This window comes from Alosa pseudoharengus, unplaced genomic scaffold, assembly GCF_046254945.1.
Source record: "Alosa pseudoharengus isolate Yale_2024_CS ecotype anadromous, Long Island Sound unplaced genomic scaffold, YU_APseudo_1.1 YU_APseudo_1.1_scf_9, whole genome shotgun sequence".
Lineage (NCBI taxonomy): Eukaryota > Metazoa > Chordata > Actinopteri > Clupeiformes > Clupeidae > Alosa > Alosa pseudoharengus.
In genome coordinates this window covers 1,223,993-1,242,590 of record NW_027468881.1, presented here as the reverse complement: position 1 = coordinate 1,242,590, position 18,598 = coordinate 1,223,993, and the positions used below count along the sequence as shown (strand labels likewise).

At 39.5% G+C, this 18,598-nt stretch overlaps 1 protein-coding gene across 3 annotated transcripts in view; it reads left to right on the top strand.

The window, feature by feature from the left end:
- kansl2 (KAT8 regulatory NSL complex subunit 2) overlaps window positions 1-10,700 on the top strand; it is a 43,502-nt gene extending 32,802 nt beyond the window's left edge. For 2 of the 3 annotated variants that reach the window (XM_076275999.1, XM_076276000.1), the window contains 2 exons: window positions 4,438-4,641; window positions 9,603-10,700. In XM_076275999.1, coding sequence (XP_076132114.1) covers window positions 4,438-4,641; window positions 9,603-9,716 — 318 coding nt within the window. In that variant the 3' untranslated portion in view covers window positions 9,717-10,700. The remainder of the gene's footprint in view (window positions 1-4,437; window positions 4,642-9,602) is intronic. The other variant, XM_076276001.1, reaches the window with a different exon arrangement.
- Window positions 10,701-18,598: the final 7,898 nt, after the last annotated feature.

Below are 18,598 nucleotides of genomic sequence, written 5' to 3'. Positions count from 1 at the left end.
ATACACTGAGGTAAAGGGCACAGGGGTTTCCCCCTAAAGTTCCTGTCCATGTTGGACGACACTTTGTAATGTTGAGTCTAGTCAGTGGTGGAAAAGCAGTCCATTTTATTTGCCCCTAGATAGCATGCTTTTGATATTGTATCAATTCATTCATTTGGTCCCTACTGAAAGTTTGGAGCTAAACATCTATAAATAGGGCCTAGGTTATAAATGACTAGGTTTCTCATTAAAAATATCGTGCTTGCATAAGCATTAAGCCCTGATCTATTAATTTAACCCCACTTAGTTAAATACAATCCCTTCGCTGCCATAACAACCTTACATCGTTTTATGTACCAGCATTACATATCGCTACCTGTAGCAAGGAGGTGATGTTTTTCAGCTTGTCTGTTTGTAAACAGGCTATCAGCTACCAGCCTGATTTTTATGAAAACGTTGGAAAGGTAGCATGGGCCAACAAGGCACCCAGGAATTTCTGGAGTGGATCCAATTTATGGGGCTGCTCCTGCTTTTCTTTTGCTAGGTTGTCTTAAACTTGGCCAATAGATTAAAATGTTCAGAGACTTGGAAAATGTGCATGTGCTAATCATAATCCAAGTAAGAGAACAATACATTCTGATCCATCCAATTTCCATCACTTCCCAATCCTGATTTATCAGTCTGGCAAACAAATATCACAGCCCCCTTTATTGCAAAAAAGTGGTGCATTATTTCTGTATTTTGCAAGGAATAAGGAACATGGTTAAAGCAACATCCAATTTCTCTCTCTCGGTTAAAGCAACATTATGTAGCAACTTTGCCTTAAAGTAATGGTTTCAAATTAATTTAGACGGTCCACTGACTTAGTGAAGCGATTCTCCCTATTGCTGTCCTTGTCACTGCCCATCCATGACGCCTGGTACTTTTTCTTTTCACTATTGTGTAATGCGTTCGGCAAACAAACAACGGAACAATACCAAAGCCAAAACTATCACTACATTGTCTAGGACAGGGGTCGGGAACCTTTTTTTCCTGGAGAGCCACTTTTACCATTTTTTTTTTTTTTTTTAAATCTCAGAAGAGCCACATAAAGACGGTTACAAGAAAAAGTTTAGATATTTAACGTAGGCTACATTTACTTTCATTCAACAGAGGATTTTTAAATACATGTTCTACTAGTTTTAAAAGTAATGTGCAAGTAACTTGAAATGTAAAGTGGAATGACAGAAGTATAGGCCTTAGGCTTCCCATGTAGGCTAAACACCACCGCTATTTTCCCAGTGTTCTTTTGGTATGCAAAGTAACCTCATAGTTAACAACACAACACTCAATTTTCATGACATGTCATTGGCGAAATTGAACATTAGGCCTACTGTACCAGAGATTAGATTTGGTGATGGCATTGGAGTCTGGCTGGCTCATATTCAGTGAGGTGAAGTTTCATGCAAGAATTGAGGCTGTCATCATTTAAGGGCAACTCCACGCAAAACTGTCATATATCCATAACGCTAACATGGCATTGTGTTGGCGTTATGGATGTGACAGTTTTGCGCGGAATTGCCCTTAAACGTGAGCGCAGGTTTGTCTTTATATTTTTCATATGTGAGAAAGATTTCTCATATGCAAGTGGAACCGAACAGGGTTAACACAGCAATACTAACTCGTTGCAGTGTGCGATATATAACGGGCAGTTCATTTCGCGTTTTCAGAATCAGTCTTCGGATGGAAACTTTCCCATTTCAGCCCGCTTGTGTTCGCGCTCGCAAGCTGTGGTCACTGACGTTTCCTTTTTGACATTTTCCTTATCTAGCCTACAGCAAGCGCACACATCAACAATAACAATTAAAGTGTTCTCGTTCATCTTTTTTTCTCTTTGCCATTTTCTTTGTTTTGGATACAACCGTTAGCTAGCTGAATTTTTAAGTAAAGCATCAGCGGGTGGAATGTTATCTCGGCACAGCATTGTCCAATAAAAAAACGCGTTTTTCATATCTGTACAGTACATCGACGTAACCGTGAACTTCAGCGGTAGAGAACAGACATGGGATGGATTAAACTACGTGAACATATATTATATTTCGAACACTATTTTAACATTTTGATTTCAGTAGGTCCATTTTTAATTTAATACAGTACCAAAATTATTCATGTCTTATAGAGTAAACAAATGGCAGGTTTGTCCGAGAGCCGGATGCAGTTCCCAAAAGAGCCACATGTGGCTCGCGAGCCATAGGTTCCCGACCCCTGGTCTAGGAAAAAAGCTACAGCTAGCACCTCACTGAGTACATTACAAAGCATTATCCCTGTGTGTGCGTGTCATGTTCTGACTTTGGTTTTTATATGTCAAAGCGTTGCTGAAATATGACTATACTTTCTGTGATTATAGCGCCCCCATAGTGGTCAAAAGTCATAACATTTATTGAGCCTCCTCCTTATTGGGTCCTGACCCCATGTACCGACTTTGTTTACTATATGTTAAAGCGTTGCCGAATTGTAAGGCTACTTCCTGTTTGCCAAACTCGATTGGTCGTGACGTGCGACTGGTTTTGGATATGGCTCCAAAAAGCAATGCGTTTATGAGTCATGGTCTGACGATCATCTGCGTCAAGTGAAAATCGGGTAAACTTTGACCTGTGAAAACTTTTAGGTGTTTTTGATTAAATCCAATATGGCGGATATTGACGTCATGGGGTGCATTGAGTTCAGCTTCATTCAAGGATTCCAAATATGCCCCCATGTGTACGGTTGAAACGTTAAGCGCATAGATGTAATGCAAAATTTGACACATTGGTGGCTAGAGCACTTAATACTGTACTGAATCAATGTGCCAAATTTTCCAACTTTTTACTGTATGGTTCAATGGCAAATGAGCTTTATGTTATAATAAGAAATATAGCTGCAAGCAGCAGTGAGGGGGCCAAGCAGTTGAGCAGGAGTTGTAATGGCAATGCAATGTTGTTACATTATAACCCCATAGTGGTCACAGGTCATCTCACATTTGTTTGACCCACATCCTCAGGATTTGTTCATGAGTCCATGTAAACCAAATGTATTGTAAGTAGGGTTGCAAAGGGGCGGAAAATGTCCGGTAAATTTCCGGAAACTTACCATGGGAAGTTAAGCTGGGGAATTTTGGAAATATTCCAAATTGGAAACTTTCATGGAATTAAAGGAAATTATGGGAATTGATGGGAATTTACGGGAATTAACTGGGAATTTTGGGTAATTCATACAAACTGTTTCATATACAAACATTAACGTTTTGTTTCGTAATAAGCAATATGATTTGTATGTTTGTATTTCGTTTAACTTAGCATACAAAGCTAGCTAGCATGCTAGCCGAAATCCCATTCTCTGCCTATGGTTTACTAGCGTGCTTAAACTAGCCACACTGAACTGCCCAAGATACACAACACCACTCAACAACAAAATCCAATTGGTTGGAACATTTTTTCCCCATGCATATGAACGCACCATAGGTTTCTAGCAGCCTGTGCCGATTGCTGTGTGCATGTGATCGACATATGTGCAGGCTAAATATTCGACTGAAATTGCATTAAATCAGGTTGTTTAACTAATATTAGACTGCAAGATGGGGTTTTGTCCACTACATTTAAGTTCCCTGTTATAGACTAACTTGCCTTATTAAAAATTCCCAGTTTATTCCCATTAATTCCCGTTTATTCCTGTTAATTCCCATATATTCCTGTTAATTCCCATGGAAAGTTTCCAACTTTGAAAATTCCTGAATCCCTGAATTTTGCAACCCTAATTGTAAGTCCTCAGAATGTGTTCATCAGTACGTGTTGTTAATTATAGTGCCCCCCTAGGTTTTGATACGTGAAAGCATTGGCGAGATATGAACTCATTTCCTGTGATTATAGCGCCCCGATAGTAGTCAAAAGTCACCAGATTTCTTGAGTCTCCTTATTATTGCGTCCTGGCCCCATGTACCGACTTTTTTTATATGTGAAAGCATTGCTGAAATATGACACTACTTCCTGTGATTATAGCGCCCCCATAGTGGTCAAGTCATAACATTTATTGAGCCTCCTCCTTAATGGATTACAGCAAATTTCATGGCAGTTGGCCATATATTGGCTGAGAGATGATCTCACTTCCTGCTTGACGGCTTTGCTGTCAATTTTGACTGGCTGTATTAAGTGAACGCCTGCATAAATGTGAAGCTTTTGTGAGGCTTGGTCTGAAGTATCATGTGACACATTTTGTGAAGAATGGACACAATGTGTGACTTGTGAAAGCTTTTTTGTGTTTTTGATAAAATCCAATATGGCAGGAAATTCTATTTGGCAGTAATTGAAATCGGTTCAAAAATATTGTCCCTAGGTTGAAAAATACCAAACTTCTCCTTTAACCTCTCAAAGACTGAGCTGCTGGTTACCCTGCCAAAGCTTTTAAGTCAACAGAACATTAACAACCCCACCCCATGCATTATAGGATTTGGATGTGGTTGGAGATGGCCTGCAGTGTCCTCCCTCCCCACTGCTCTTTGACACCGCACTGGCTCTAGAGGACCAAACCATACGCGCCATCGCAGAAGCCCCAATGGATATCCTTACAGAGGTGGAGTCATCTGAATTGGATGCCCGTATCCCTGGAGCAGATATCTTGGAGAGGGAACAGGTCTCTGCTGATGATGAGGTAGATGTGCTTAGAGATTTAGATGTCTGATTATTATTAGTGCCAGGTGCATTATGTGTTGAAATAAGAATAAGTCTAAGAAATACTTTATTCATGCCGAAGGAAATTTGACTCTCAACAGCACCATCCTGTGCATGTAAATAAACACAAACATTGTATTAACATAAAAGTGTCACATCAGCCACAAACAGCCTTATCACTGTGGCACTGTGAAGACATGATGGCCATTTGAAGGAGTGACCTACTGTGTCTCAGAGGAACATTTGGGGAAGATTAGCCTCCCACTGAAAGTACTCTTCAGCTCAACAAGCCTATCATTTATGGGAGATGAGGCGTTGTTCAGGATGCTCAGCTTGTGAAGCATCATCCCCTCTGCCGTCATCCGCCATGTGTCCAACTTAATTCCACCCCCTATGACCGAGATGGCTTTCTGAATAACTATGATAATAATAACTGTTATATTTCAAGGCAGTAAACTCTGGCACTCTTTCTTATATGTCAGATATTTCAGTTGACAGCTCTAGTTTTGAATGAGCAGTTAATAATTGTCAGGCAGTGACATTACCACTGTTGGTCCACACGCATATTTCTGCATGAATCTGAAATGTAACGTTCATACCGTGCGGTGTAGTCCGGAATATTTTTGCAGCCATATCCATTAAGAATGGAATGTCACAACGAAAATGGGAGTGCATGTGCAGTGTGTACGTGTGGTAAAGCCAGCTAAGTGGTAAGGTGGGATCAAAAGCACTGGGCAGACAGGAAGAGCCAATCCCAAAGTCCAGACTCACTCACAGACTTTAACAGACCAATGTCGAATTTCAAAGGGTGTGAGTGTTTGAGTACACACTTACCGAGCCCTTTCCGTGAGTCTGCATCGGTGCAGACTTCACCAAAGGGAATTACCCACAAAATATCAACACACATTCAACACAAAATATCACCAAAATGCTGCAGGAAGTGAATACTGTCAAACTGAGACTGTCAAAAGTCACCCTTCACAAAAAGTGTCTGAAAAGCACACTTTTCATTGTTAAAATCCAGTGCTAAGGTTATGGGTAGTCAAACATCAGTACTAAGGTCCAGTTGCACTAGGACTGATGTTTTGCCTGCACCTGTATTGAGGCATATGTCATTTAAAACCTTAATAAGAGCCGTGTCAGTGCTGTGATTTGCCTGAAAACCAGACTGAAAGTCATCAAAATACCCATTTGATGTTAGGAAGGTGGTTAGTTGTTTAAAGACTACTAAAACAGCTGTTTTCAGGGACTTAGGCAGAGTGTTTAAGCCACATGTAGAAGAGCTGAGATTCAGTACCGTCTTTTTTTTCTTCTTTCTATCAGGCTGAAATCAAGTTAAGTTTCCCTCCCTTTTTAGCTAGACGTTCTAAATGAGTTAGTAATTGAGAAGATAGTTGAGTCAGATTTTGTCAGTTGAATTTAATTTGAATTTTAATTCAAGAAAGTTAACAATGTCATCCATAATATTTGCCATTTTTTAATTAAAGTTCTTCACCAAGTCCCCTGAGTCTGATAGTTGACTTTACAGCTGTTAAAGAGCTTGCCATACCAGATAAGTGCTCTCTTTGAGCAAGCACTTTCACAGACGTCGAGACATTGAGTCCTGTTGTGATAACAATAATAATAAGATTTATTTGTATAGCACCTTTCTCATACACAGAATGCAGCTCAAAGTGATTTATATTTGGAGCACTTAACACGATGTGCAAAGAAAGAAAAATAATAATGCAAACAAACAAAATAATTAAAACAGAGATTTAGAATTAAGTCAAGATTCACAGGGTGGTAAGGAGACAGATACAACAACACATAATACAACTAGTGTAGTGAATTTAGGAAGATGCTGTAAATAGCAGCAGTAGAATGTAAAATAGTGTGAAGAAATAGGCTACGAGATATTAAAAAAAAAAAATTAGTTGACTAAATGCTCTCATACAGGTATTTTCAGGTCTTTTTTAAAGATATTAACTGAATTTGCCTGTCTGGTGTGCAGAGTGTTCCATAGCTTTGGTGCATAATGGATAAAAGCAGCTTCTCCACCTTGCTTGTGGAGCACTTTGGGCACAATTAAAAGATTAGCATTGGAAGATATAAGGTCTTTGTGGTTGTGGAATTCACAGTGTAATTAAGGGCTGTTGCTTCACTTAATCAGTAGCCTAATATGACGGGCTATAGTAATGACTTTCACTTGCACATTGTTAAGGCACAACACCCAAAGTCATCTTGAAATTGTATTGTTTTTGAGTCGGCGAGTAAGTTTAGTGCATCAAATCCTCCAATCATTCCTCATGATATTTACATAGAGGTTACGTTAGATAACCACTCGCAACACTGGTGAGTCAGACAAGCCTGTGTAGCCCAAGCGAACCAAGACTTGAAAGTGAAGTTAGCATGAGGACCGATGTTTAAGTTAAACAAACTGCTTACACATGACGTCCTGTCTTGTATTTAATCGAGATTTATTCTGAACACTACATACACACAAATAAATGCAACAGACACTTTTGCATCCTGATGTTTCTTCAGCCTATGGGTTTGCCACACTGAAGTGGTGTGTCTAAAAGTTTCTGTAAACTTTGGTGTCTAGTTTGGTGGCAGTTCAAAATAAGTCCTTTGACAGTTTGTGTACACAGAGGGTAATTATGTTGGATAATAGACCTCTGAAGTTTGCCTATAAAAAGGACCCAATATCTTTCCCCATATAATGAGATCCTGGAGCTAACGGAAGCTAAGCAATTATTGCAAGTTAGCTCCCATAGCAAAAATCAAAGTTACATGTCTTAATATATCGAAGTTCACAAAACCCACTTGAAATCAGATAACAAAAGTTTGTAAGGCAAAACCTTTGCCTTCGTCTTCACAAGAGTTTTAACAAGTGTCATTGTTCAAAATCCCCATGTTATTTTCCCATAGGAAAAATCACAAGTACCCAGATCTTTTTATATGAGCAATCATGACAGCTTTTTTGTAGGCAAACTTCAGAGATCTATACTAATAGGATCAAATCTGATTTCTGGATTTCCCCTGCTTTGAAATAGCTGTGCATTACATGCACCTTTCACTTTAGACCAGGTATTTCTTGGTCAGTGGTGTTATAATTTTTAGTGATGATAAAATAGTGCAATTTTTGTTCATGCACCTGATCACACCTGTTTTTTTCATTGACACACCTGTGGGAGGGCATTGTCCATTTGACATCTTGTGAACTTGTGAACTGAGTTGAGAGTAAGATAGGAACAAGATTGGTTCGGGCTTGCTGCCAGGATGCACTGGGTGTAAGATGGAGCCCTTAGTGTCTTGCCACCTTAAGTATTGATACATTGAGATGCATATATTTCAAACATTATAGCATATTACAATACAGCAGGGGTCTTCAACCTTTTTAGCCCAAGGACCCCTTGGCTGAGAGACACTGAGCACGGAAAGAATTAGGCCTTTAGGCCTGATATTCATATCTTATATTTGGAGCTAAGTGTCAGTCACTCACATCGAACACGCATGTTAAAGCGGCAGTTGGCAAGATTATTTTGATCATATTCACTTAAACCAACACTATGCTCCAACAGAACAACATAAATCAGCCGGTTTTAGAAAACCCACACTTCTACCTCCACCTAGAGCCTGTTATTTGTTTTGCAAAAATCCACAGCTCCCGGTTCTTCTGGTCCAATCAGAGCAGGGCTGTGTGAGATCTGACTGTAAATCACAGTCTGGTGCACACTGACGAGCACAAACTCGATGAGAGGGTGCTTGGTCGTACTGGGGGAGGGGCATGAGAGTTGTAAACATTCAACATTTTGGCTAAGTCCCCTCAATCTGTCCGACTTGCCAACTGCAGCTTTAACATGTACATTATCTGTAACAGTGGTGCTTTATAGAACTCGTTTCAATTTATTCTGTTTATTATTGACGATGAATCACAGGACCACTTTTTGGGCAATGCTAGCAATGAATCACATGGGAAGCGAGGGAAAAGAAAGGCCTCATATATTTTTAAGTGTTTATGTTGAAACCCAAAATGGACATTTTACTTGACCAAATGCTTAAAGGAAAATTCCGGTATTTAGCACTTTGAGTCCCTTTTCTGGTTTGTTTTGGATGAACTAGAGTGGTGGATACCGAAATTTTGACGATTGGTCCTGTCTTGACCTTTCTGACTCGTTTTGAATCGCCTTTGACTAGTCAGAGTGGCTGCCAGCAGGCATACTGTAGGCTACTCAAACATGTCCTAAAACAACCCTTAACGTTCGTTTTCAAAACTGTGCAACTTACCGAGTGGTTAGTGGTGTTCGTTGATGCTCCAAAACAAGTAGCGTAGCGAAATACAGTTTCTGTCGTGTTTTATTTGGCATTTTGTAAAATCCCATTGATTTCTGTTGGAAGACTCATTGCACGTTGATATTACTGCGCCACCGTCTATGCTTCAGGTTCAAATATTGAGCTGTTGTGAATAATTCCACAATAGCAAATAAGACGGCTGGAAATCATACATTGCATCTATTTTTATGTGCTGAGGTTAAGAAAACATTGTTTTTTCCCAGTAAACTGTTCGCTACCATTGCTCCATTGAGGTTGAATGGGATTTAGCTAACTAGCAGTGATTTTGCTAACAAAGTTGCTAGTTGTCTGTTGCCCTCATTAGTTGCCCTGTGTTGCTGGCAACATTACCTCGTCTATCATCAGCTTCACAGTTAGCCATCACATTTTAATTAAGGAAGGACAAAGAATTAAGCTTGAGTATGGATGCAATATCTCATAGCCTACCTAGTGAGAGTCTGACCTAGTCTGGTCAGGGTTGAAATGCAGTTTAAATCCATGGTTTCTGAGGCTTGCTAGCTGCAGTAAAAAAAAATAAAAAAATGTATTGTTGTTATTTTAATGATTTACATCACATGACATTTTCTGATTGTTTAGAGTCAATGCCCTGTTTGTTTATCCTAGATTTTCTCTGGAAGGAAGTTGACCAAAGAACCAGCAAGGACAGCCCAGCAGAACTCAACACAGACCAGGACAGGACAATGGACACAGGACAAGGGTGTAGCCAGTAGAATATGATTGACTAAAAGACATAGTTCTCACATGCTGTAATGTATCTACTGCTTGCTGTCTCATTTGCTACAACCTTCAAACCTCTCCAATTCACTATCTGGACACGTTCTTGTGAGACCACTGGATTTTGATTGTGTCACTGAACATGAAACACTCCCTGCCTTAACACGCTTTTTAGCATTAATAATGATTTCATGTAATTTGGACAGAACAATTTGAGCTTGTATTTCTCTGAAGACGGGAGAAATGTGGTTATTTTCATGTATCCACCAATACAAGTTATTTAATCTTTCTCAGACTGTCATTGGAGGAAGAATATTTCCAGGTATCTTGTCCAAGTACTTGTACTAAGCATATCAAACCCTCTGTTTCTAAGTGTGTGCATGTCCAGGCATCCTAGTACAGTTACCACATCTGTGAGCCAAAGCCATAAGGTATGATTTTGAGATTCATGGAAAATATAAATAGTGGACCTTAATAGTCACATTTTAGATTGTAGCGTAATTTCACAGTATAATGTCTTCATTTTTTGGATTTTTCAGAAATTAAAACATACATTATGCGCTGGCCCACAACGAGGAGATTTTAAGAGACTTACAAGTATTTGGTTGGTTGTGGCATTTAACATTAGCTGTTGCCTGGGCAGGGTTAAGGAATTAGAAGGCTTGGGATCAATGCCTGTTTCCTGCATTGATAAAAAATCAGAGCAAATATCACAATTATTATCTGCATTTTTCACATAGACAAAATTTATGTAAATACATGGACTTAATTTACCCAAAAGTTGGCATGTTCCTTTATCTTCTCTACCCCTTGCTGTCTCTGTGTGCACTTTGTGTACAATAACCTGCCATAATCTTAACATTATATTGAAGGGTAGTTTCTTAGTTACAGTTGATTTCACTGTTACAAAGCCTGCTTGTTAGTTCAGTCATTGTTTACATTGATATGGGATGGTGATAAAAAATAAATAAATAATAATAAATACTTCATACGTGTCCCAAGTTCAGAATTAAAAGCTCCCTGTCAGCCAATAAGAAAATAGCCTTTCCAGTCTCTTGCACATTATTTTCAATAATATGTATTGTGTCTTTTAAAATGTGGTATACCATGCTGCCATGGTTAAGATGATCTGATAACAGGGCTGTACGTTAACTTTTTTTGCACGTAGCAGTGGTGCTACAGAGGTTACAAGATTTGTAGCACCAGCCACAAAATCTGTAGCATCGGTATAAATCTTCTAAAATCTCTAAAAACAATCACAAATAGGGCAGTTCATCAATTGTGGATGGGATCTAGGCCTACTGCAACTGGATTGATAAAATGCCCTGGCTACATTGTGTTTGAGAAGAGCTAAAGCCATCAGCATGATGCATCTTATTTAGTAGTTTTTTTTTTATTACAAACATCTAACCGGTGGTGCAAATGAATAGGCTAACTGACATGTCAAAAAGTGCATCCATGAAATGAGTCACTAGACCGTTCTGTACACCGTAGCCTACTGAAGATCGCTGAAGGTCCGTGGCCAAAGCAGCCCTAATTGTTGTGAAGTTTTTTTCGGAACAGATAATACTCTTGTAAAGGATAAAGCACTACTAAGCGAGACTAGTGTTATGTTGAGCATAAAGCATGAAGTGGGTTTAAATTTGACATATAGAAACTGGGTGGACTTTTTTCTTTTAAGTTTTATATTTGAAAGGTGTTGTGAATTCTACATTGTTCATTTTAAACTGAACTGAAAATGCAAAGCAACAAGGCAATTACCAAAAACTTCTACCTGCTTGCCTAATCTGAATGCACCTCGGCTCGGTTGGAAGATACTCTCACTTTAGGCTTAACTATTATAAACTATTAAACAAATAGGCTCGATTCGCAAGGATAATTCGCAAGATTTGGTGTTGGATTGTTTGGATACTAGGCCTACACACAAGTAGACATGCTTTTTAATCGCGTAGACTACAACTACCAAGGTGAAATCAAAGTAGGTTACATCGATTCCCCTCTCACAGACGTATAGCCTACACAGGCACTTCAAACAAACGGTTCACAGGGAGGCTACACCGGGCGCGTAACTGAAGCGCTCCGTTTGCAACATGCAAAAATAGTTTAGAAGGCTGGTCTACGCGCTGCGATCACATCTGCGCTGTTAATCACCGCATCCTTCTCTCTATACTTGCTAACATGGGAATCTCCGGTTCTGCTCTCTCCTGGTTTGAATCCTACCTAACAGGACGCTCGTTTAACGTATCATGGCTTGGTCAGCTATCTGCACCTCACCATCTCACCACAGGGGTCCCCCAGGGCTCAGTGCTGGGCCCCCTTCTCTTTGCTATCTACACCACCTCCTTGGGACAGATTATCCGTTTGCATGGCTTCTCATACCACTGCTATGCAGACGACAAACAGCTATATCTGTCCTTTCCACCTGATGACCCCTTGGTTTCAGCACGGATCACGGATTGCCCCTCAGACATAGCTACATGGATGAAGGCACACCACCTCCAGCTGAACCTCTCAAAGACTGAACTGCTGGTCCTCCCAGCTAAACCTACCATACACCACGATCAACATCAAATTTGACTCCCTGTCTGTTTCACCTACCAGGACTGCAAGAAATCTAGGAGTTGTTCTCGACAACCAACTAACCTTCTCAGATCATGTTGCCTCAGTCGCCCGGTCATGCCGTTTCGCACTCTACAACATACAGAAAATCAGGACTTACTTGACTCAAGATGCTACCCAACTTCTGGTTCAGGCAATAGTCATCTCATGACTTGACTACTGCAACGCCCTCCTGACAGGTCTCCCAGCCTGCGCAGTGCAACCACTTCAGATGATCCAGAACGCGGCGGCGCGCCTGGTCTACAACCAACCCAAAAGGGGACGTTACCCCGCTGCTCATCCAGCTACACTGGCTACCTATGGCAGCCCGCATCAAATTCAAGGCTCCTACATGCTAGCATCTACAAAGTAGTCTCCGGTTCTGCTCCCGCCTACTAGTCTGGCAGCCATGGAGTCAGACCTGGTTTTGTCGGTTATTTTTGCAGAATCTTGTAGACTAGGGGTATCTCTTTAAGATTTAGGATGGTACCCAGTGATATCCCTTGGGCAATTTTGTATATTAACCCTTTCTTGTTCAATGTATTGAATACAAGGTGAGAGACACTACAGGTGAATAGGGGAAAAAAATTAACTAGCAGATATCACTATGAAACTTCCCCAGTTGATTACTTATATTAATATGGAAAAAAAATGTATTACAAGTTATCTGAAATGTAATGTTTGAATATGCAAATTAGGCATAATCTAATTAAATATATGCTGATTTGCATAAAGTTTAAAAAGAAAAAATCTGAACATTAGATGAAGCCGGGTTCAACATTATTTTTTCATTGTGTTTACATATTAGATGAAAAGTATTTTACACAGGAAATTTGGATTACAAGTTTTCTAAAATTTAATGTTTAAATATGAAAAAGCCCAATGTGCCAAAATCATGAAAAAATAGGATATACCTCTAATTTCAAGATGAGTAGGCCTACTCATATTAAATGCAAATCAACTCAAATAAAATGTACTAAAATACAGTGTTCTGTGTGAGTTTGTCAGACAGTACATTCAAATTTGGACAATTTAACCCTTTACTAAGTGAATTAATGAATTTCTATATTTCAGATAATGCCAATCCGGGAGCCATGGGGTCAGACCTGGTTTTGTGGGTTATTTATTTATTAATTTTTGCTTAGACTTGTTGACTTGGGGTGGCTCTTTAATATTTAGGAGGGAGCCCAGTGATATCCCTTGGGCAATATCCTATATTAACCATTAAAGCCCTATGTGCTGAAATCATGAAGAAAACAAAATAGGAAAAGCAAATAATCAACTCAAATAGAATGTACTAAAATACAGTTTGCAGTGTGATAGTTATTCAGACAATACTTCATGCATTCAAATTGGGAAAATATAACCCTTTTCTATGTCAAATAATGAATTTATAATAATTCTGGCTCATCCTACCCTAAAACATGCAGAGAACATTGTGCAAGGCACCATTAACCTGGCAACTGCATCTGTTAGAGCAAGTCAAGGATTCAAGGATTTTCACTCTTGCAGCCACATCTGATCATCTCCAAAATGTAGTTTGGTGCAAGTTTGACATTTTCTGGTAGACTGGTTGGGCTCAGTAACGAATCAATGAATCTTTCTTCAAATGGCAGTTGAATTTCCAACTGAAGTATTCCTTTATTTCAGGCTCCAAATATTTAAATACTTAAAAATGAATATTCTCTTTTTGAATGACTAGTTTAGTCTCTGAGCATAGACTACTACTGCAATAAAGAATAAAAATAAATATATATTTTATACATATTAGAACAGTAGAACAGACACCCTGTCAGCTAATAGAGGGCAGTTTAGGCAAGTTCCACTCAGCAGCCATATTGTAGTGCCTTTTGGGCACTTAACAGGCATCTATTTCGGCGTGAGCAAGACTTCACAACACCAACCTTGCTCCAGCAGTGAGATCACAACACATGATTGGCACGATGTATTCACAACACACCACATGATTGGCACAATGTATTCACATGTTGACTTTTTTACCGCGGAAGTGGCGGGAGTCGTGCTAGTGAGAGATGCTAGCATGTAGCACCCATGGATTAGTTTCCTCTCCCACTCTGAGAATGAAATCTGCCCTTCAGAAGCACCTACATACACCAAACTTATACCTAACTATTGTGTTGCCCCCTGCAGGTAACCCCCAGAACCTAGTCAGCGTCAGCCGTTTCTCAGACGTAACCACAGGCCTATGCAGTTAAGACCCACGATACCCTCAAGAGGTTATTGCAGGTAGCAGGGACCTACTGTCGAGCGAAGTTGCACGTCTTCCCTCTGCGGTGCAGATAACCTATTACTCCTATTTTAAATATCCCCCTTGGAAGTTGATCAGGCTTCCGTGGTGGATTTATGATGTTATTAGATGAGAAGCGACTACGCCTAGGTCTCGAACAGTTGGCTAACCTGCAAAGATGTTTGACCCTAGAGTTTATCTAGAGACACAGGTTATAGGCTACTTCTTGCTCAAGTTTTATAAGGATGGAGATTTTATTACCGTCCAGCAGTACTAAAGTCCAACTATCCCAAGTCTTAGACAGAGCAGATGAATAACCACAGAAGAAGCCAGTTATCTTACCCTTCTGCTGGAATTCGTAGAAAGACCAAGAAAAAACAAAAAATACTGCTTGAAGAATTGGATGCCAAGGTTAAATGAGTTCTTTACTTTTCAGCACTTTGGTGATGTTAACAAAATGCGGCGTAATATCCACTTGCAGGTTACAATGTTGTAGAAAATGTAAAAAGAGTAAATCCACAAAAGAGAATACAATAAAAATAGTAATCCACAAACGGAGAAGAGAATACAATAGTAAATCCACAAATGGAGAAAAAGGGTATATAAGAAAAAAAGTAAGTCCAAATCCGCTGATTGTTGTTCTGCAGTCTCTCACTGTCGGAGTAGCAGTGCGATTCCGGCAACAGGTGGTGCGGAGTTACGGTCCGCGGCTTCAGCCTGGCACGAAGTCCTAACACTTTGCTTTTCAACGAAGTACGGACGACGAATCCTAACAATTCAGCGTAACAGCAAAAAGATAGCACGTAGCAGTAGAAGAAAAAAGAAGCAGCCCCGATCATTTGGTTCGACCCCTATTTATACTAGGTAGACTTGACCTCCCCCACACAATCCTAAAACAAATCAATCCTATTTTCCCACGACAGTTTAGAACCTTCTAGAAGTTCCCACGATAGCTGGGAATATTCTCACGGTAGCTGGGAATATTCTCACGGTAGCTGGGATAATTCTCACGGTACATCACATTCTAGAAGTCACTGATCTTACCCAACAATTTAAAATGACACACATTACTTCTCCGGGTTACATTTCGGAGATGCTAACATTACATTCAGGTTTACAGATAGTTTCCAGAGGTTACACAAATAGTTTACAGTTACAATTATAACAATGTGACACATTACATTTAGCAACGTACACTTTTACAGTCATCAAGAGAGTTTGGTTACATTCTTACAGGTTACAAACACTTATGGCATTAACTCTTCACACAATGCAATCTGAATACATTCATTTAAACAGTTTAAGGCACTTTACCCATTTCACAGTTTTGAGACATACAATTCTCTAAGTACATAATTCCCTAAACTTTACAATGTCAGGCTACTAAAGTACTTGTAATGATACATTTCATTCATCACACTATTATTTATTATGGGGTCATTGTTTGCAGTTATGGTTCATTTTCCATTCTTTTATTCACATTCAATAATCATCAAGTATTTCTGAGGTCAGGGTAATCTGGTTCAGTAATCCAGCACATTGTTCAACATCTGTTTCAGCACATTCATTCACTTCCACACTTTCAGGTGAACTTAATTCAAGAGTAGGTTGCAAGGTCATTGGTTTAACATAACGATTCAATTCCTGGTCAGTTTCTTTCCTAATTTGCCTAATCATATTTTCTAGATCAGATAGATTACCTTGATAGATAGCGCTGAATCTAGCCTTTCTGCGTTTTCGCCTTGTAAGACGTATTGGTTTTGTGCTACCGCTCTGTGGTCCATACGGTTGGTGTTCAGGCAACACGTCACTATATTTAGAAGGCTTCTACTGAGGGGTTTGTTGATATATTATTCCTAGCCTTTTTATATGACATTTTATTCCTAAAAACATGGAAACATTTTATTTTTTAAGGCTATTGGCAGTACTTTCTGATTTACGGAATAAATAAAAGAGATATCTAAAATTCCCTGTGTAAAGACTTTTCATTTAGTATGTCAACACAATGAAAAAGTAATTTTGAACCTGCCTTCATCCAATGTTCCGATTTAGTTTTTTTAGTTTATGCAAATCAGCACATTTTATTGGATTATGCTTAATTTGCATATTTAAACTTTATATTACAGATAACTTGTAATACATTTTTTTTCCATATTAATGTAAGTAATCAACTGGGGAAGTGTCATAGTGATATCTGCTAGTTATTTTTTTTACCCAATTCACCTGTGGTGCCACGCCTTATATTCAACACATTGGACAAGAAAGGCTTAATATCGAGAATATTTAAAAGGCTTTAAAACTTAAACTGTTTACCATGTTGTAGAGATGCGCGGATGGGCTATTATTTCAACCGTAACCGCATAACAAAACTTATCATCCATCCGCCATCCATCCGCACCAACGTTTTTTGACCAATTTTCAAATCCGCACCCGCCCGCCATCCGCTGGTTGTTTTAATGTATATGGGTGATGCGGTGCTGCTGACGTGAGGCTAGAAAGCTCTTGCCTGTTCTAGAAAGACTGATCCAATGCAGCAAATATATTAAAAGGCTAGTCCTACATTTGCTATGTTGTAGCCTATCCCCAGAATATCATCAGCAAACTCAGTCTCTGTCTCGCAAAAGTCTCCAAATAAAACGCAGCCTGTAGCCTACAATTGTATCATTGTAATAAAAAACGCAATTTAGCACATCATTTCAACATGCTGCTATTTAGCCTACTAATTAATGCCTATTGTACTTTATTTTTTGCAAAAAGAAAGAAATCCTTAATAAAATAAGTCATTCACATTAATAGGCTACTTTACGCACTGTAACCCACCGCACAGCAGTGCAACGTGCATGTTTACATTTTTAGTAACAACTTGCTTGCTTGCCTTACACATCTAAGTTTTCCGACTATTTTTCTTACCTTCTTTTTTCCGCTGTGGATGTTACTGAGCTTGTAGAAGTTTTAGCTCTTACGTTCTGAACATCTCGCACTGCCATTGCCCGATGTCAGTTCTGAGTCATATCACACCATAATCTGTCTCCCTTTTAAATGCCTATTCCCTGAATGGTAGGCTAAAATGACTGTGTTTTATATATAATATCGAAACAAAATAACCCAGTCAGTCTCATCTACGAGATGTTTAGGCCTCCTCCAATACTGGCAGCTGGGCTCATAGGTTGCAGATTTGCTTAGTGGCCTACCAAGGCTCTGCAACGAGACGCGACATGGGAGATGAATCATCGGTCAACTTGCACTGTAGCCTATTCTACTTTGTTATTGCACACTGGAGAGAAAAACATGCTGTTAGGCTACGATAGGCTACTTAATTTAAACTTTGTTACCTTTAGTGTGTGTGTGTGTGTGTGTGTGTGTGTGTGTGTGTGTGTGTGTGTGTGTGTGTGTGTGTGTGTGTGTGTGTGCGTGCGTGAGGGGTTGCTCAGTGAAACATCGGAATACACCAATTCCGCAACACCGTCTCTGATAGATAAACAAAGCAGCATGCATGGAAGCAACTAGGCCAAACTGCCTGATGAAAATTTGACTAGTTCAAAGTGTGCTCGTTTTTTTCGGATGTAGGTAACACAATTTAACAATGTATAGGCTATATTTTTTTCATTTGATTGTTTCAACCGCCACCCGCCCGAATTTAATTAAAATATTATATTTCTTCACGTCATCCGCCCGATCCGCGGTTTAACCGCGGAGTCAGCGGCTGTAACCGCGAACCGCGCATCTCTACCATGTTGTTAGTCGCTTTGGCTAAAAATGCGTCAGCCAAATTTAATGTAATGTAATGTAATGTAATCTGGTGTAGCCAGTTGCACTGATCACAGTGGAAGGTAGGGGAGACCGGGGCTGGTTGGAACAGGGGCAGGTTGAAACACTGTTAATATCCAGGCTACTAGAGGGAGGAAATTCCAACACTAAACTGACGGCCTTATTGAGTAGAGTAAACTCACGTATGTAACTGGTCTCCAGGTCATTAACCCTTTAGGTGAGAACAACATTTTAATTTTGTAGTGTCAAAACTTAGAATATGCACCTCCCA